Source organism: Oppia nitens, unplaced genomic scaffold (assembly GCF_028296485.1).
Source record: "Oppia nitens isolate AA-2021 unplaced genomic scaffold, nextdenovo-longstitch-racon4-pilon3 scaffold10_pilon_pilon_pilon, whole genome shotgun sequence".
NCBI classification, from domain to species: Eukaryota; Metazoa; Arthropoda; class Arachnida; order Sarcoptiformes; family Oppiidae; genus Oppia; species Oppia nitens.
In genome coordinates this window covers 2,217,649-2,238,296 of record NW_026533189.1, presented here as the reverse complement: position 1 = coordinate 2,238,296, position 20,648 = coordinate 2,217,649, and the positions used below count along the sequence as shown (strand labels likewise).

Here is a 20,648-nt window from a genome sequence, read left to right as displayed (position 1 = left end):
GTTTAGTACGTACTAAATATTATACTGCATTAGCCATTCATATACAACATTACGATTTATTTTTGACTACACTAATGCCACCTGGATAAGGCACATGGGAGCATCTATTCTAATGATAATAAATTTTTTATTTAAAACTTACAATAATTGATGACAGATTGTCATTGAAAACTGTCTACAATTATTGCAAGTTTAAAATTTATTAGTTTTATTATAATAAGGGTTCGGGCAATTTGTCTCCCTTGTTTTATTTTCCAACAAAAATTCCATATTTTCCACACATTACTGGACTTAATTGTCCAGTAAAGTGTGGAAAATATGGATTTTTTTAGAGATTTTATTAGTGAACTTGCCTTCATTGGAAATCTCTAATTATAATATATTTAGATTATTAGAATTTTCCTAGATAAAAATAGACAAGATCATATTTCAAAATTGTTAATCCTACAAAAACAAAAAAAAMTAAAAATGAATCCTGATTATTGTTAATACAATAAAATTGTCATAAATCAATGATTATAATCAATTTTATTTCTAAAAAATTAATAAAAATATTTCTACCTTACAATGTAAACAATTATAATATGATTTTTTTGTTGTCGAAAACTTTAAATTTAGTACAGCATATAATTCACTAGAAAATGATATATAAATACAATATATATAAATATATTATACAACATAAATTATACTGTACTACAGGTATAACAAACATTTAAAAAAATTGCAATAATTGCATGATTAAATATTGCAATTTTATGTTTAAAAATGACATATAAAAACTGTGTTTAATTAGTGTTAAATTAAGCATATTGTACTATATTTATATTATTTAATTTATATCATATTTGTTGTGTTAGCATATATATATATATATATACAGGTATATATAGTAATCGGATATAATATGAATCATAATTTATGATACAGTAATAAATAATAATTAGAAATTATTTTATTATAATTAAAAAATAACATTTTATTGCCGGTAGTAATAATAATATAAAATTTACATCAAATATATACTAATAATAATAATAATAAATGAAACAATTTACAAAATATTATTTATATATATAAATAAATATATATATATATATAATATATTTAGTTAACAAATTATTTGGATACCATTGGATTAAAAATGGGACAACAAAATTAACCCATAATTTCCGGGCACATCCTAAAAAAACATATACACCCACACACACACACACACACATTCACTCACTCTTAGTATTTATTGATACCGAAGAGTCGGACGCCATGAAAATGCGGTAATTTTGGCACCAAAACCAACACCAATGCGGCAAAATTGACCACAAAATGTATTGAATCGTATTTCGTATAAAACGATGTCAGAAAAAACCTGTCAATCAAAATAAAATACAGACATTTCAGTAATAATATTAAAATATTTAATATTTAAGATATAAACAAAAGTATGGTTTTTATAGGTATAGGCGCCACACATACAATATTATGGGAACAATGGTCAAGAATTTGCGGGTCTGTGTAAACTGTATGCCGTCGTCAATCTGTTCCCAGTGAGTGAGCTTTCGTTGTCGTCCCTGATCACCACTTTCCCAGGGCGTACCCTTTATTACGTGAAGCAATACAAACATCACCTAACAATAGGRGGSGAAGAAACGGGAGGACAAACCAGAGAGATATTAGATTATTTGATTGTTTTAATTAAAAAAAAAAATTATAATTTACCAAATTGTGTAAAACATTGGTCAATGTCCAGACCATTGCTACCGTAATGAACGGATAGGACAGTAGTATGAGATGAAGGGCCAGTACGGCCACCACATAGGACAGCCACATACCGCGCGAGTTGAGCCACGAAGCGTTCGGATTAAGTTCGGCCGGTGTCCCGCCGAGCATTATCAATGCGGCCATCATTGCCATTACCGGCGATGGTTTTGTCGACCGCACCGATAAGCTGTCCTTATTATTATGGCCGCCGGAATCGGTTGTTGTTTGCGACATATTATGCGGACAATAGTTGTTGGTCACAATAGGCAACTGATTGTTCATTTAAATAACAGCACCGATAGGTATACACAGAGAGAGAGAGAGAGAGAAAAACTATAATATATTTGTTAAACAAATTACTTGCGATTATTATTACTACTAAACAGTGTCTRCTTTTTATATATACATTATATATATTGTTGTTTACATTTAACACTCAATACAGTAATGCAATACAAAACATATTTACAAAACGAGTCGTTCATAAATAACATTTAAATCAATATTTTTAAAATGAAAAAAAAGTTTTAACTACTTTTTAAGTACAAAATAAATTGTAWAAATAAAAATCAGATTTTTAAACTTTTCAATCGTTTAATTTTTGTTATATAAAAATATATATTTACTTCAAAATAATTTAATTTAATTTATTTGTTTATTACATGATATAAAACACTGATATAAAAAATTTGCTATTAATTTAGGAGCTAAATTGATTATAAATTTGATGATACAATAAATTTRTAATCAGTCTATAATCTACCGGGGTATAAATTATTAGATATAATAATTAAAAAAATTTAATTTTTAAAATAAACTATTGCTTGTGTGAATAGTATGGTTAAAGCTAATGGGATCACGACTTTACAATAATTACAATAATTATTATTATTATTAAAACACCTTGGTTACATTTTAGTTTTGTGTTTAGTTTTAGTTTCTTTTGTGTGTACTTAATAATATTGATAAACTTGTAAACACACAAATTTAATAGTTTTGATTACTGTATTTTATCTAATAATTATTTTACAAATTTTTCATATTTTGATTACTCAAACTATTAACTAATATTACTATATATTTTCATATTTTTCATATTACTCTAATTTTTATAGTTTTATTTTTTTTAAATATCTTTAAAATTGTTAAATTAATACTATTTACAACAAAAATATAATTAAATAATTATAGTTATAAATAATAGTTACAATATTATATGATAATTATATTAATAAATATATTTTAATTTTTTTAAAGTTTAAATTTTTTTTATTACTTCTTAATGAGTAATAACTTATACGTGTTATAAAAGTCATTGACTGGCAATACATTATATAACACATTACATAACAGATACTACAGTAATAATTATACACACATTGTATGAATATATCACTAATACATATAATAGATAGCAGTGATGATGATATCACGTGATATATCATTGAATACATTCAATGTTTACATTGATTGAAGAATCACTACAAACAACACAAGCAATCGATACACCGATAAAGTGATTGCATTGTTATTATTGCTGTTGTCTTCAGCACCTGTTTGTGGTGATCATCACTGACACCAACACACACACACCCAGAGTGTTCACTGACAAAGACATCAAATCATTTATTATTATTATTTAATTAGTAAATTAGTTGACAACAAATCAGTTGACAAACAAAAAATATGAGTACAAATCACTAATGAATTTCATCACCGATTGATTTGCATCTCTTGAGAAAATCATTTGGTAGAGACCATCGGTGGTCAACATTTATGGTGGTGTCTATAGACGCCAAACAAAATGTTGGACATCGATTTTTACGAGTTGTTTCGACCGACGGCCACAGGCGATGCCGGTCAATTGGYAGCAACCGGCGGCAATGGCAAGAAATCRCCCGAAAAAACGGCCAAAGGACCGAAAGGTAAACACCAGAAGAAACAGTCGATGTCAGAGATACGCGATATGGCGTCCGGTATATTGAGAAAAATGCTCGACAAGAAGTGTTGGCCGCCGACTGTGTCCCCATTGCTTACCGATTTGCCGCTYAAATGCAMTGAGTCGCCCATCATCGACATCAAGACAAGCGCCTCCGAGTTTGCWGTATTTGCTGCCATTCGTCAGGAAGTGATTCGCAAACAACTGAAACACTCGGCACTTGTCTATAGTTCAACCATTGGCCGCAATTTAGGAACTGATAATGATAGCGAAGAGGATGTCAATGATAACAAACAAAAGGATGTTTTAATGAAGGTTTGGTTTAAGAAAATTGTCGGACAAATTGTGATTAAATGATTAATTTATAGGTACCTAAAGTAGTAACATTGGGTCTTAGTGTGGCCTTCGAGTTGATCCGTGAGTCGAGACAATGTTTGCCAACTTTATGTATTCGCGCTCTTCAGGCTCTACTCAATGCACTTCAAGGACAACAACCTGAAGCACTGAAAAGTATGAAATGACAAATCAATTTACTTTTTAAACTATACTTTAAATTACAAATTACCGGTAATTTTATTTTTTCTCAGACGAACCGTCAGATGTGATAAATCCATTGTTTGATCTATTATTGGATTTGTCGTCAATTGAAACTACATATCACGATACTACCGGTACAACAGCTTCGTCATCAACATCTGTGTCCAATAATCAGACATTTGTTGAGCTTCGGTCGTACGCCTGTTCGGCGTTACTTAGTTTAGTTACGGCCAGAGGTGACACCGATAAGACTTTGAAAGCTATTACAGCTTTGCTAACGACTCCACATTTAGGCGGCGATAGCGATATCATCGAAACGCCAAATATATTGATATCACTTCAACGTTCAGTGCATTGTGTTTTGTTAGGCAAAACCAGACTTCCYGATTGGCTGAGTCACGGATTCAGTGCTAACTCTTTGTGCGACACATTTAATGTAGGAATTCCTCAGCAAACGAGTAAACATTTTAAAGAGTCATCGCTTGCTTTTGATGGCAAATATCTGTATTTATATAGTGGTAATCAAATACATAAAGTAGGTTCGGGTTATTGCGGTACAGTTAAGGGTCAACTGGTTCACAGCAATAGTATTGGARCSCATAAAAGTCAAAGTGGACTAATCGGTTGGATTGGATATATTGGTAACAGTCTATACATGCAGACTAACAACTGGACAAATAACGAACTGATCCGTTTGGATAAGAATACTCTGAAAGAATTAGGAAAAGTAGCACTCGGTGTATCACAATTAGGTCCCAGTGCTTGTGCTTCTGATAGTGAAAGTCTTATTTTAATAACGGCAACAAAAGATGATTGTTTTGCCATTAGAACTCTTAAACCATCGCTTGACATGACATCTAATCTGATGAATATCACTCAAGAGATAACTATAAAGTTGTCGCATAAGTGTCTGAGTACTTGTGGTGGCATTGGTTCTGCTATTTTTGATCAACCGGTAGTTGCAAATGAACCACAAGTTAATCAACAAATGTTGAGACCTATTGAAAGTATTGATTGCGAAGATATTGTTCAGATTTGTTGCGGAAAAGATTTTTCACTGATTCGCACGCTTTCGGGTAAAGTGTTTTTCATGGGTAAAGCTCAGAGTTTAGGTATTAAACAAAGTGCCGCAACTTTCGGTAAATGGACAGAATTGCCGATTAGTAAGTCGCCGAAGATTTCACATATCAGTGTCGGTCACGAAGGCTCACATGCACTGTTGGTCTCTGATGACGGATCAGTTTATTTCGTTGGTTTAGCCAAACGTGGAGAAGATGGAGAACAGACTAAAAGTCGTCGTCAACCGAAAGCGGGAAAACCAAAGAAAATATTGAAAATGGAAGGAAAGTCTATAGATTATAGTGCCTGTAATCACGGGTCGAGTGCTATGGTCACCAAAAATGGGGAATTATATCTGTTTGGCAAAGATGCACATTATGTGGACAGAAATACAGGTTTAGTGACACCATTGAAGAATGTGTTTATATCACAGGTTGCCATTGGAAAGGCACATATTCTGGCCCTTTCAACAAAAGGAACGGTCTATACGTTCGGAATATCCAATAAGGGTCAGTGCGGTCTCGATTTGATGCAAACGTCATCGACAAATAAGGAAGTCCTGTGTGAAGACGTTGACGAACGAATCAATGATCAACAAATCGATGTCACAGAAGATATAACAGAACCGTTGTGTGCGTTAGGACAACACCGATGGAGATATGATCAGTGCATGATTTGTACGCTTTGTGGTGAATGTACCGGTTATGGGACGGCATGTATAGCCAGTGGAAAGAGTGAACGTAATCCGGGAATGTCATGTGGTTGCGGTGCCGGTGACGCCGGTTGTATAGACTGTGGCTGTTGTCGCGCGTGTGAAGCCGTATCCCGTGAATCATTCGGTGCCAATGAGAATAACGAGTCGCCGCTAATGCCGTTAAATGAGATGGCATTCAATGCGGCACATCTTAACTATGAATTACAACCGCTTAGAGATGAGGTTCAGAAATTTGCGGCCGCTTTTGCTATGATTGATCCGGGAATTAACGAAGCAATGCCCGGGGCTTATATGCCGGCCAATGAACCGGTTTATGATGAGCCACACTTGAATCGGGCAGCTTTCAGGGCTGCTATCAATCCACGAAGTGAACGACGAAAAATAGCCATCGATGTACTCGGAAGACGGTTTCGTCATACAGTCAAAGTCTTCAAGAAAGGTGTACCGGTTGGCGGTCGAGGACAGGAAGTAATGGGCGAACAATCAGAAGCTCCGCATTTGGATGTAATTGATAAGCATGTGTCAAATATTATTAGTTTGGATATGAGTGACGCCGGCAGCGATGGCGAGGCTTCAAAACTGACACAATTGCCGCCAACTAAGCTAAACCTACCGAATCGGGTCATTCAAATAGCTTGTGGTTTACATCATTCAGTGCTATTGACTTCATCGGGTGATGTGTTAACATTTGGTAGCAACCAATACGGCCAACTCGGACACAACGATTTTATTATTAGAGAAGTGCCCACAAAAATATTTATCAAATCAAATATCATACAAATAGCCGCCGGAAGCAATCATACCGTTTTGTTAAGCTCTACGGGACAGGTATACACATTTGGCAACAATCAAAAGGGACAGTTGGGACGCAATCCGTCCAATGAATACGGATGGAATGCTATGCCGGGTACTATACCCAACATTGGCCAACAATTTGGTCGCAGAGCGACATATATAACAGCTTCTGGTGATCACACGTTTATCAAATACGATGAATCTCTTATAAATCCATTATCATTGTCATCGTCTCGAGTCATAGCCAACAGGCGTTGTATTGCAATCATTCCGTCGAGCGCTGAGATGATGGCCTCGACTAAAGATAACAGATATGAACGTCAATTCAATTCACTAGTCATTAATCGATTGGACGGCACGTGTAAAACCTTTAGTTCATCGGATCAGTTGGAATTGTTTAACTTTTCCGCCGTTTGTTTAGACAACTATTACGATGTCCTTTGGACCTATGATTCCAAGAATCATTCGTTCAATAGATATAATCTAATCTATTCTGAAACAAAAATACCGAACCAATCGCAGTCAATGACAGCCATTTTATTACCCGAATTAGCACTTCCACAGAAGGCGTCAACACTTATCGATAGGAGTACCGCTGCTCTCAACCTATTATGCACTTTGGATACATTGACGACAGCACATCAATTGGGTAATCATTTTTGTTTTGTTTATCATAATTTTGGTGTAATATTTTAATTATATTATTTCGATCGCATCCCTAAAAGGTTGTACCATTGAAGAGGTGGATCAAAGTAAGAACAAAGTTTGCAAACCGTTAACTAAAGATGACTATTCATCAGTTTGTCGTTTTGAGAGTCACGGAGGAGGTAAGCATTGTATTAATAATATCTAATTATTTTAATATTGATTTGTATTTTACTGTTTAAAAAGGTTGGGGTTTTTCTAGTCATTCGATAGAAGCGATTAGATTTATGGCCGACACAGACATATTGTTAGGAGGGTTTGGTTTGTTTGGTGGTCGCGGCGAATATACGGCAAAATTAAAACTGTTTGATATCGGACCGGATGGCGGGGAACAAGAGGGTGACGGAGAGATATTAACCGAAACCGATGAGATATCATTCGAGTGCGCCGCCAGACAAAAGTATCCGATACTATTTGAAGAGCCGCTACCACTTCAAGCAAATAAATGGTATGTCGCGTGGGCTCGCATTTCTGGTCCAAGTAGTGATTGTGGATCAAGTGGTCAGTCAGTAGTGAATACAGAAGATCAGGTTGTCTTCTATTTCAAGAGCTCTAAAAAGTCTAACAATGGAACCGATGTAAATGCGGGACAAATACCACAACTGCTCTATAAAGTGATGTCAACAGGAATTGAATCGTCGAGTCGTTTCTCAAACCGCAATGAAACCAACGACTTATACGAAGAATCCATTTGTATAGTTAGTAAAGATTTTTCATTAACCGTTAAAACGGAATGCTTTCAATCGCTTCTGAAACTATTGCGATGGAGTTGGAAGTCATTTAAATCAATTGTTTGTGATATGAGTCGCACCGGTAGTACGGAATATAGCGATTCAATGGGTGATAATGTGATACAATTGAAGCACTTGACGTACATTTGTTGTTCGGCACTTCATTTGCTTAATGTCTATATTAACGAAATCTATCCAAACCGTCACAATCCGGGCAAAAGTATTACCCAAATGAACGACTGGTTACGACTGGCCGAATGCATATACGAAGTGAGGACACAGTTGAAGCACATACTGTCGTCACCACCCGAACCACCGCCACGTAATCATTCGTTTACCGGTGAAGTGAATGCTTTTGTATCGCAAATTATGGACGAAAGTCACGAAACATTCCTCTCGTGTTACCATTCCTTCTATCCGAACGGTTCGCTCAGATGGCGAGCGCTTTGCGATCTTTTGCTTAACGACGACAATAGGTTATCGCAAAAGTTTTGTTCCTATTTATTGTCTGCAATGTTAGCCGCTTTGTGTCGACCGTGTGTTCGCTTAACCCAAACGTTTCCCATTATGAATGGTTTGGATGTCTATAATCTTCAGAGTCCTTCTGAACTTCAGAGTCCTATTTCTGGTAATTTATTTTAATTATATTTTTTGTCTAAATTAATATTATACGATAATTACTGATTAACCGATAAATACTTAAATATATATTTAAATTTAGATTTAGGCATAAGTTATGAGAATTCTGTATTAAACGAAAAAATTCAGGAAAAGACTGACGAAGAAGGGTGTCATTCGGGAACTGAGTGTTCATTTCGTGATATTTTCAATAATTTGCTTAAAATAATCGGTCAACCGATTAGGTATAGTCTACAACAAGAGAGCAATACATTGGACATGGATTTAGAATCAGAAATAGAGTCCGACAACAGTTATACACAATTAGTCGAGAATTCGTGTAATCTTATCATAACAATTATGTCTGAATTGGTGGCTCAGGTGACTGGAATCGGGTTTGACTCACACGTGATGAGTGGCCAACAATTACATTTAACTCCGTCCAGATTTTCGCGTATTTCACAGAACAGGACGTGGAATACAGGCAATGGATCTCCCGATGCTATTTGTTTTTCAGTAGACAGAGCAGGCATTTCTATTGCTGGTATTACAGTTTATGGAGGTATTGGTAATGAATGGCACTATGAACTGGAATTACTTGATTATAATGGAGTTGCCGTTCACGACGATAAGTCATTATCACGCGATGGACAGTCACACTCATGGCGTACCATAGAGTTAGTGAAAGGCACCTATAGTTTTGAAGATAAATCCAGTGATGTCTGTGAAATGAAATTCGACAGATCAGTATTGATTGCACCAAATGTTAAGGTTTGTAGATATCATAATAAAATAGGTTATTAAAAGTCTCATTCATAGTATGCCATACGTCTCAAAAATCACGGCCCGCGCACTAACAACGGTGACGCCGGACTCACACATATCAGAGGAGTCGACGGAACAACCTTTACGTTCAGTGACTGTTCGCTAAGTTTTAACGGAACTAATCATACGAGAGGACAAATACCACAGGTTTTTATAGCTTAAGACTAATTTATACGATTGAGTTATTAATTTTTAAATATATTTTATATACAGATTCTATACTATAGTACCCCTCAGTCTAGTAAAAGTGATTCAAAACATTTTGTTATTAATGAAGAAATTCCCCGCAAAAATGCCATCGCTATCACCGAAAGTGTTATCTCATTAACTGTAGATCTGTTACTTCAGGCCCAGGAGTGTCCATCAGTTGATCTCATTTGGAAGATCTCTTCATCGCTTTTGATTAAAAAGTTGTTGCCATCACTTCTCAACTATTTATCTCCAGTTGTTTCAACTGACACCAAGAGTGCAATACAAATATTATCAACAATCAGACAATTAGTGCCATTAGTTGTGTTTCTAAACAAATCTAACGACTTCTGTGCAATCAATCAATCATCTCCTTTACCGCCATCGAGTCCACCGATAACAACATCCAGACATTATGTGACTGTAGAGAGTGATCATCCGTATAAATCAGCGACTGTTTGCAATTATTTGGTTAAGTTTGCGCCGACAGTAAAGTGGATGTGCATAGAATTTGACAGCCGATGCGCGACCGCTCAACCGGAAGATATACTTCAGATGTATATTCCTGAATATCGACTGACAAAGTGTTGGGAGTCATCAAAAACTACAAAATATTACGATAATAACAAAAGCTTATGGCCTGTGCTTAAAAAGTTTTCAGGAAAGTCTAGTAATTGGCCGACAAATTCAGTGGTAATTCCAGGCAATGAAATGATATTTTCATTGGAAACGGCATCCGATTACGTGAAAGAAGATAAAAGTCTTTACTATGGATTTAGAGCTCAAGTGATTGGTTACGAAAATCCGTTAACTGAAGGCTTATATTTAGGTCTACAGTATTTGGAACAGGAGTTGACTTATTTGTCCGGTATTTGTATTAAAACACTTTTGAAGAAAAATCTCATTTTCCCACAAAATCCGATTGAATCGGAAGTCAAATACGAATCAATTCTACAGACATTTGAAGCGCATTCAAGTTTGTTAAGCAAAGGTTTAGCACTTTCACGAACTATGACCGCCACCGAAGCTATCGATGATGTCATACCTGTCGCTAATGAACATCCGTTTCTCAAAGATTTTATTTGTTTAACTCCCGGTACGTCCGGCGCCCGACTCGCCAAATGGTTTCAAAGCGAATCGTTTGTTGATCCAAATCAATGTGAAGTGCACTGTAGTTGTGGTACAGATCAGGAACTGCAATGCGGTTGGCCTACTGTTATCACTGTCATCACTCGTGACCAATACGGACATATAGTTAGTGTACCGAATCTTAAGGTTGAAGTTAGCGCTCAGCCGTTTAAGAATAACTCGGAAACGGAATCCAATACGGAATCGACAACCGATTTGTCTAATGGACCACCCGTTCAATCAGTGAATTATAGTATTACAGTTAAAGATAAGGTGTTTTATCACGCAATAACAATGATGAGACAATTTGAAAACTACTCGTTCGAAGAGCTCCGATATGTGACACCTGTTAAGCGACCCATAATTGAGACAATGCTTGTCCGAAGCAATAACGATGGCACTTATACAGCCAATTGGTCGCCCGCTTCGAGCGGTTGGTATCAATTGAAGATTACAGTGGACGGCGTCAATGTGAATACAACCCAATCGGTACACGTCGGCAAACCGCCGAAAGGTGCAACACTGCCACAAACCGATCAATTGTCAGACAAATTGAACAAAAAGTTTATGCCGTCGCGAACCCGAAAGTTCGTTGTCCGCAATAGTTCCGGATTACGTGTTCGATCGTTGCCGTCACTACAGGCCGAACAGATCGGATTAATTGAAGTCAATGGTATCATAACAATCAATGATGAACTACATAATGATGACGGTGTTTGGGTTCGGCTTAGTAGCGAAAGTGTTCAAAAGTATTGCAATACATCTACTGCTGACCATAACATAGAAGGCTGGTCATTGCAATACAATCAACATTTGGCCAAAACATTATTGGTRCCCATCGGCGAACCCAAACCTATTGTTGYCAACGGTGGCAGTAGTTTAAGTGATATACAAAATACTCGAAAATTATCTATCGATTTGATTTCAAAAAAGAGGAAAAAGAAGTCTCGAGAGGCGACAAATAAGCGAATTGATTATCCGGGATATTATCATGTCGTCAAATGCGGTGTCTCCGGTCATAACATTAGGAGTTCTCCTTACTTGCGGGCGCCGCCTATTGGTATGGTTGTATTGGGCAATGTTGTGGGAGTCATAGCTCATACGTGCAACTCATCGGGAACTTGGCTCAGACTTGACGAGGAAAGTCTGAGACGATTTTGTTTTAATACCGACGGTGAGGGCTGGACATTGGCGCGCACTGTCAATGACGTGACTTATTTGCAACACGAATCCGAAGTGATGCACATAACCGATGAGGAAGACTATGAGTACAAAGGCTATCATTATTTAGGCCATAAATCTACTGATACTAATGTCAAATCTATTACAAGTAGTTATCAACCGCCTCCGCCATATGTAAGTCCTTCCAATGAGGACCGATCTTCACCAACAAATGCCTGCTCACTATCACAGTCACAACATATTGATAAATCATTGTCATCACTGAAAGACCAAACAAGTATTAGTCAATCGTTGGCCACTGAGTCTGAAGTAGAATCAATTCCAGTGGACTCTTCAATAAATTCGCCATCAATTTTATCCAACACCGTATCCGATGGTATGGAATCTTATATTGAAAGTATGAAAACGTCAATTTCGAGTGGCATTAGTTCGACCGGTACTCGAGTGGCAGCCATTCAGAAAAAATTTCTAACAGACTCGCAGTCTTCGACAACAGTTAGTCCAAAAAGAGTTGCATCCGAGAGTCCAATTCGCGAACCGCCGCCTGAATTGCAAGGAATCAATGTTAAAGAGTTGGTTCGCGCCATCAGTTGCGACAAAAGTCCTACACCTCCGTCGAGTCCTTTACGTCGGACGCCTATTAGCTCAAGAAGTTCATCGCCTAACGTATCAGTTAGAGCTAACAGACGACATACGACAACTGCCGTTCTAACTAAAAGCGGTGAATCAAACCTTCAAACATATCCAATAGATATCCGAGAAAAGTCTTGCGCACAGAAAGCCACTCAAACGAGTCCTCCACCCAATGAGGGACTCCTAATTCCACCGCATTTTCTTCAATTCAAAATAAACGATGAAATTCATGTGTCGCACAACAAACAAACAAATAATCCAATGAAAGATCAGTCATTACCCACAACGTCGACAAAATCGACGAATCCGTTCAAGAATTCGATTAATTCTCGTGAATTGAAACTGAAGAAAGAGAAAATACATTTGAATGGTATTGGTTTAGATGATCAACAACATCATCATCATCAACAACAACAACAACAACAAAACTACCAACAAAATGGACACCAATCGACGGCAAAAGAGGCCATTTCTAATAGTGTGGCCGAATGTCTGCGATCGGTATTCGCTGCCTTCATATGGCACGAGGGTATACTTCACGACACTCTGGCCGCTGCTTCGTATCTGAAATTTAATCCGGAAGTTACCAAAGAAACAGTGAAATCAATGGAAAACAACATATCTTTTGATAGTCCCATAAGATTGCGATCACACAACAGATCCGATAGTAAAGGCGGTGTCAGTCGTGAACAGAAGGCTCGGTTCAGACATTCTGTAGAGGTTTCACAGTTGAGTGCTTTGCAATACAATGAATGTTATCTTAATGCTAACATTGAGAGCAATAAAAACAAAATTATTTCTGAAACTGATTTATCTCAACAAGAAGTAAACGATAGTTACGAATCAAATATCAGTTGCGAACAGTTGATGACCCAATCGGAAGAGTCGGCCAATGATAAGCCTATGATTCCCGAAACGCTCGTAAATTTGCTTAAGTTATGGGATATTGTATCGAAAGGATGTCTAAATGTCATATCAAAGCCACCATCAACTATGACTCCATCAAACCCGACGGCACCGACAACTCCAGTACAGATGTTTAACAGAATTCAAAACAATCAAAGAGTTGTTCAATTAGTTTCCGATGAAATTAGTAAATCACGAAACAAAACGCGACAACAATATAATGATTTCATTGCAAACTTTGCGCCAAAAGGCTATCCTATGGTACGATTCATGGGAGCCGTTGCACAACAAGGAAACCTATTTGGAGAGGCGGCTGCTATGATGGCTAATGGAGGACCAAATTTTGATGGACACGACCAGAATCATACATCAATGTGTGAGTTATGCGGCAAAAGTTACTCATATCCAGTGACACATCATATGAGAAAATCTCATCCGGGATGTGGAGAACACGCCGGAGGTAAGGGATATAACAGTTCCGGATCTTATTGTGGCGGTTGGGCCGGTCATTGTGGCGATGGAGGTATCGGTAGTTCCAATTGGTATCTGATTTGCGATAAATGTCGCGAAAAATACGTATCGCAAAAGCGTCATCACAACAGTAAAGCAGAGCAGTCGTCAAAATCGAGTAAACTTTTAGCCGCAGAACTGAAAGAACTTCCCTTAAGCTCTCCATCCAAAGCCAATATATCTTCGCCGACAATACATATAGAAAGTCATCAAATAATGAGAGAAAACTCAATGTTTTTGTTGCGAATGTCTGCTAATAACGATGTCAGCCCAATGACCAATGTATTGATGGCTAATCGCAAAAGACAATCACTCGAGTTTGGTGTCCAAAGTTCAGGCTTTCAATGTTTAGAAAATTTAGGTATTCATCACTCGATATACGATCAAAGACTGGCCGAAGAACATCTATCGGAAGACGATATTATTGCCATTCAATCGGGAAGAGAGTCTAATCTGATTGCAAACAGCGATCTTTTGACTGCTAATGAGGACTTACAAGAGATGACATCAAAAGGCGAAAACAAGTCAACAGCAAACAACTCCAGACATAACTTTTGTCGATCAGTTTCTGTTGGTATACATGACTGGAATCAGGAAAAGGCTGTCTCGTCAACGGCTTCTCCCCGTAAACGTGCCGTCAGTAATGAGAACTCCTGTACAACATTTCTTTGTCAGCCGTCGGCGAATCTGATAAATTTAGTTCATTTGTGTTTTACTGACAATCAATCGTCTACTTTGGACACCAACTCAATTGATGCCAATGTTATGGCAGTATTGAGTCGACCGATAATGGCATTCATATTACAAACTCACGATTTAAATGGACTGATGATTGCTATGAGAAGTGCACTCCGCAAGTCTTCGTGTCGGACATTAGGTCTTCAGGCACTCAATTGGTTGCTAAGAAATGTGAGCCAACCGGTGGCCATACATGACTTGATGTGGTTTTTCATTGATGCGTTGACAACGAATGATACGATACATAAAGTGCAGAACAAAGAGGAGACCGAAGAAAATATAGCCAACGGTGACGCTGTTGGAGACAATGCTATCAATGCGGCCAACAATAGAATATCTGTTGAGAAACGTAACGAATCTGAAGTGAGTCAACACAAGAGTCAAACAGATGTCTGTCACCACCCGTTGGCTGATCTCACGATTGCTGGCGAAGCGACTCAAGTGCTGAGACAGTCTTTTCATTCATTTCTTAGTACAGTTTCTGAGTTAATGCCACTTTTGCCGATGGGATCACCACTTCAGCAAATAGCAGTTCGCTGTTTTTGTCTTCAATTCAATGGTGAAGACCATTCATTTCTACACCAGTGTCACGTATTTTCTAATATCAGTAAAATTTTCGGTCGAAATGATGAGGAACAGAGTCCGACTATTTTGGATGAATCGCATCAATCAATGTTTATACATCCGGCTCTTGAATCATATCAGGATTTGACGTCTCAGATGGAGATCAAGGCTTCATCCCGTCAGGCAATGATTGCCAGTTTGAATGATAACTCAACCGAAACATTCTGGGAGTCGGGAGATGAGGACAGGAATAAAGCAAAAGTCATAACAATTATTAATAATAACGACTTAATGGATGTGGCGATCAAATCGATTTATATACACATTGACAACGTTAGGGATTTGGGGGCAAAGATATCTCAGGTGTCATTCAAATCGGGCGATTCCAATGCATCCGAACCACAGATGATTAAACTCAAAGTGACAGAAGTGGACAATCGGTTTGCCGGTTGGCTGTATTGTGTTATACCATACATGGAATCGCGTTTAAAATGTATTCGCATTGAACTCAAAGGACCCGACAATACATTGCGTTTGAGACAAATCAAGATTCTCGGCGCGAGTGTCGACATATCGCAAGAGAGACTCAAACCACCGATAAGTTATATTCAGATACAACAAACCAATTGCGAGGCGGAAACACTTAAAGTGTTTCGTTTGCTTACATCTCAGGTAATTATTTCATCGAATGATAATTTAGATAATTACCGGAATATATGATTTACCGTACTTTAAAAATATTGATAATTTCAGGTTTTCGGTAAACTCATCACTGGTGAGGCAGATTCGGACAGCGCTAAGAATGAATCTAATATTGGTTCGGGAGAACAGATCGCCGAAAATGGAATCAATGGTGCGGCTAATGATTTACGGGAGCATATGGTCGGCATATTATTTAGTCAATCGGGAAAATTAACTCATCTCCAGAAACAGGTATATATATAAGTCTATTAATATACAATATATTAAGATATCTTACATTAATTGATTTTTTTCATTGTTTCTATAGGTGTGCGCACACATAGTTCAGGCCATTCGTGTGGAAGCTATCCGACAGCGCGAGGAATGGGAGACACTTCTCTGTTCAAAATCAATGTCGGTGTCAATTGGCGGCGAAATCCCATCCGATGCCTATTGTTTTGAAATGCTGTCAATGGTGTTGGCATTGAGCGGATCCACAGTCGGTCGCCAATACTTAGCGATTCAAAATGATTTACTTCTCGATCTCTTCTGTCTTCTTCATACTGCTTCCGCTCGAGTCCAGCGACAAGTCATAGCACTATTGCGTCGAGTTTTGCCTGAAATAAAACCAACAGATTTTGGCAAAATGTTTGGCGTTTCATCGCTTCCTCCGAGAGATATCATTATATCCAATGATAAAAACGATTTTGATATTCATTCCGTAGGAATTCTAGACGTATTCTTGGCCTGTATTGCAAAGGCTCTAACCGTTCAGACAAAGTTTAAGGGATCAGTTGGCGGAGCAAACAGTAAAAGTGTTACAACCATAACGTTGGCCACTGCTATACATCCACGCGATCTATTAGGTGATCGCTGGTGGCTTAGAGGCTGTCTGTCTCGCAAACTATCGGAATGTATTATAACACTACTTAAAGACATGAGTGGCGGCAAACTGTCTGAAGCGTGGGCTGTCGTCACAAAGTCGGCCATCGCTCAGAATATACTCAATTTGACACTAATTAATGAACGCTTAAGAGCACCGACAGAATGTATAAAAACTCCTACTCTATGGTTAGCATTGGCCTCACTTTGTGTGTTAGATGAAGAACAAGCGGAACGACTGTCTTCTAGTCATTGGGTGACCACTGGAGACCAGGAGAATGGGAACCAACAATCAAGAGTATGTTTTTAAGAGTTTGATTACTGAGTTATATATAATCTCTTATTTGTTAATTCAATAGCCATTCTGTGACAATCACGACGACGGCGAAACTGCGGCTATTATTTTGTGTAACTCTTGCGGTAATTTGTGCGCCGAATGTGATCGATATCTACATCTTCACAGCAAAACTCGTTGCCATCAAAGACAGGTATAAAATATATGACATAATAATACAAACAAATTGTTTTAATATCTTTAATCAACAAATACTTAGATATTCAAAGAGGAAGAGGAGGCCATTCGTGTAGATCTTCATGAAGGTTGTGGTCGAACCAAACTGTTTTGGGCGATGGCTTTGGCCGACTCTAAGACACTTAAAGCAATGGTTGAGTTTAAAGGAGACTCAAGTCGCACGAAATCTTTGTCGACGTTGAGTAACGAGAAATCAATGTCAACACCAATCACAGGTGTTTGTCGTTTTTGTGGAACCACTAGTAATACTGGACTTCTGGCCATTGGAAATGTTTGCGGCGAAGCCGAGTGTCAAGAATATGCTAAGAATGCGTGCTCTAAGATGTTATCGTGTGGTCATCAGTGCGGAGGTGTTGCTAATGAAGTTAAATGTTTGCCGTGTCTTCAGGGTTGCGGCGCTCGACTAAAACAAGACGGCGACGATATGTGTATGATATGCTTTTGTGAGGCCCTTTCGTGCGCTCCGGCCATTCAACTAAACTGTGGACACCTGTTCCACTCGCACTGTACTAAAGCCGTACTCGAGAACGGTTGGTCGGGTCCACGAATCATATTTTCCTTTTCGTTGTGTCCGATCTGTAAGAGCCCTATAGATCACCCGTCACTGGAAGACCTGTTGGCACCGATTCGTGTTCTGTACGACGACGTGCGTCGCAAAGCACTGATGCGTCTCGAGTACGAAGGTCTGCACCGATGCGAAGCCATTACCGTAAGCGGTGGTCGTTTCTATAAAGACGCGGCCAGTTATGCGATGGAACGATACGCGTACTACGTGTGCCACAAGTGCAAGAAGGCCTACTACGGTGGCGAAGCCCGATGTGATGCCGAACTGGGCGTCGGCGACAACTACGACCCGACAGAGCTGGTGTGCGGCGGCTGTTCAGACGTATCGCGCGCACAGATGTGTCCCAAACACGGAACCGATTTCCTGGAGTATAAGTGTCGCTATTGTTGTTCTGTTGCCGTATTCTTCTGTTTCGGAACCACACACTTCTGCAATCAATGTCACGACGACTTTCAAAAGCTAACAAATTTGCGTGAATTTCCCAAATGTCCGGCCGGTCCCAGAGGTAAACAACTGGAAGGCGACGAGTGTCCGCTTCATGTGAAACATCCGCCAACGGGTGAGGAGTTTGCACTCGGATGTGGTGTCTGTAGGAATGCCCATACGTTTTGAAAAAGTTTATTTCAAATTAAATTCATTATACAATTTCTATTTAAAAAAAACAATTTAAGTCAACTTTTTCATATTGTTTTTTATTTGTTTAGTATCATATATTATATAAAATATTGTACATTATTTGTATAATTAACTGCTAAGTATATACCTGTATATATAAAATAAACTAATTGATAACCTATTATTATTTTTATCCAATTGTTACCTAATTCACTAATTAATTATTAATTAATTTTAATGATAATTAGACAAATATTATTAGTCGTAAATATTTAATGATTTAACTATAGGTATCCACTGGTTGTATAACTAAACATTATATATGATATATGTTTGTACAGTGTATTTATTATTAAAATTTTTATTAAAAATTTAAAAAACAATTACCGTATATGAAATAATAGTAGATATAAATAAATTGTAATTATAAAAAAATAAACCAATAAATAAATATCATTTTTTTAAATTAGCTAAAATTTATATAAAATATTAAATTAAAAGATGAATTAAAAGAGATTTATTTAATATATCAACAAATGTATGAATCGGTTAACAATAGTAACAACTGTTTTGTCGATTCAAACCAATTGATGACATATTAATATAAATTAATTGCAAATAAATCTAACTAAATGTTGTATTGATGTATAATTATTGAACGGTCCCTAACTTTTTAATGCATTACGTAATCAACTTTTGTTTTGATTTGTATTTTGAAAACAATTTAAACAACAAATCAATTGATTCKACAATTGGTTTACAACTAAATCAACAAAAAGTTAATTACATTTCAATAATACAATCATTTTATATCATTATTAGTGACAACACATGTATTTTGTATGAAAAACATGTATTATTTGTTTTCAATTAAAACAACAAWCAATTTGATGTTTGATATGACTTATTGTGAGACCAATTRAGTGATAATAGTATCRTATATTTGGACACAAAATCAATTGACAATCTTTTAACTCAAAACACAGGGCGGAAGTTCGGTATATGGGGGKTACCCGAGCGATGCGAGGGAAGCATTTATAGATACCTTGGGTTATAAGGATTATATATATATACATGTCAATGGCCGGAGGTGAAGGGTCAAGAAGCTGGAGAGGTCATTACATATATATGACATATATATATATATATAGTAATATACACTACATTTTTGTAGTGTTTCTTTATAAATAGGTTTAGGTTGCGAGGCCTACACCAGGTTAGGTAAAAGGGGTATTACCCGAGCGTAGAGAGGGGGTATACCCAGGATTAATGTATACCCAGGATATACATATTATCAGGGTTTTAAATGTGGCAGGAATAAACAATAGATGCAAATTTTGCCAAATATAAACCCTTTATAAAACATTGTTTTTTTGCGGTCAAACATATAAAAGTTGTAAAATAAAAAGATAGGAACTAGGGTCCTGCATATGATATAGGCATCAAACTTGTCTACCAAACATATAAAAGATGTGAAGAATAAAAAGTTTAAAACAATGGTTTAATTTAAAAAAATTTAAGTTCCAAATAACAATTTTTAATGTAAAAATTGAATAAAATTAATTGAATAAAAAATTTAAAAAAAAAAATAAAAATTATATTTTTTAGTTCTTTAACAAAAAAAATAAAACATTTTTATTTGGCCATTGATATTTGGTGTAGTGAAAATAAAAAGATAGAAACCACTTATAAAAATTCCCAACTAAGGGATTCACAAAAAAATAACTTTTTATTAAACCCATAGTTCTCGAGATAATTACCCCCCTTTTTTAATTCCGCCCCCCAAATTCCGAACCCCCGCCAGAAATATTTAAACATTACTGGTATATGAATTTTAG

General features: G+C 37.0%; 2 protein-coding genes across 3 annotated transcripts; one reads left to right on the top strand and one right to left on the bottom strand.

Moving 5' to 3' along the window:
* Positions 1–1,203: 1,203 nt before the first annotated feature.
* Positions 1,204–2,184, bottom strand: LOC128962578 (ORM1-like protein 3). The gene is made up of 3 exons (XM_054309329.1): positions 1,720–2,184; positions 1,477–1,628; positions 1,204–1,369 (listed from the first exon to the last, which is right to left on the bottom strand). The coding sequence occupies exons 1-3, from the start codon at positions 2,041–2,043 to the stop codon at positions 1,234–1,236; spliced, it is 612 nt and encodes a 203-aa protein (XP_054165304.1). The 5' UTR covers positions 2,044–2,184; the 3' UTR covers positions 1,204–1,233.
* A 983-nt stretch (positions 2,185–3,167) lies between these two features.
* On the top strand, positions 3,168–18,807 carry LOC128960542 (E3 ubiquitin-protein ligase MYCBP2-like). 2 transcript variants are annotated; one of them, XM_054306769.1, is made up of 13 exons: positions 3,168–4,015; positions 4,069–4,210; positions 4,288–7,455; positions 7,532–7,633; positions 7,698–8,870; positions 8,964–9,631; positions 9,680–9,832; positions 9,899–12,270; positions 12,337–16,207; positions 16,289–16,468; positions 16,545–17,396; positions 17,458–17,586; positions 17,653–18,807. In XM_054306769.1, exons 1-13 carry the CDS (start codon positions 3,566–3,568, stop codon positions 18,805–18,807), a joined length of 14,415 nt encoding a protein of 4,804 aa, XP_054162744.1. In that variant the 5' UTR covers positions 3,168–3,565. The 2 variants fall into 2 exon arrangements, with proteins under 2 accessions (XP_054162744.1, XP_054162667.1); XM_054306692.1 differs by having other exon boundaries at positions 9,899–16,207.
* The last annotated feature ends 1,841 nt before the right edge of the window (positions 18,808–20,648 follow it).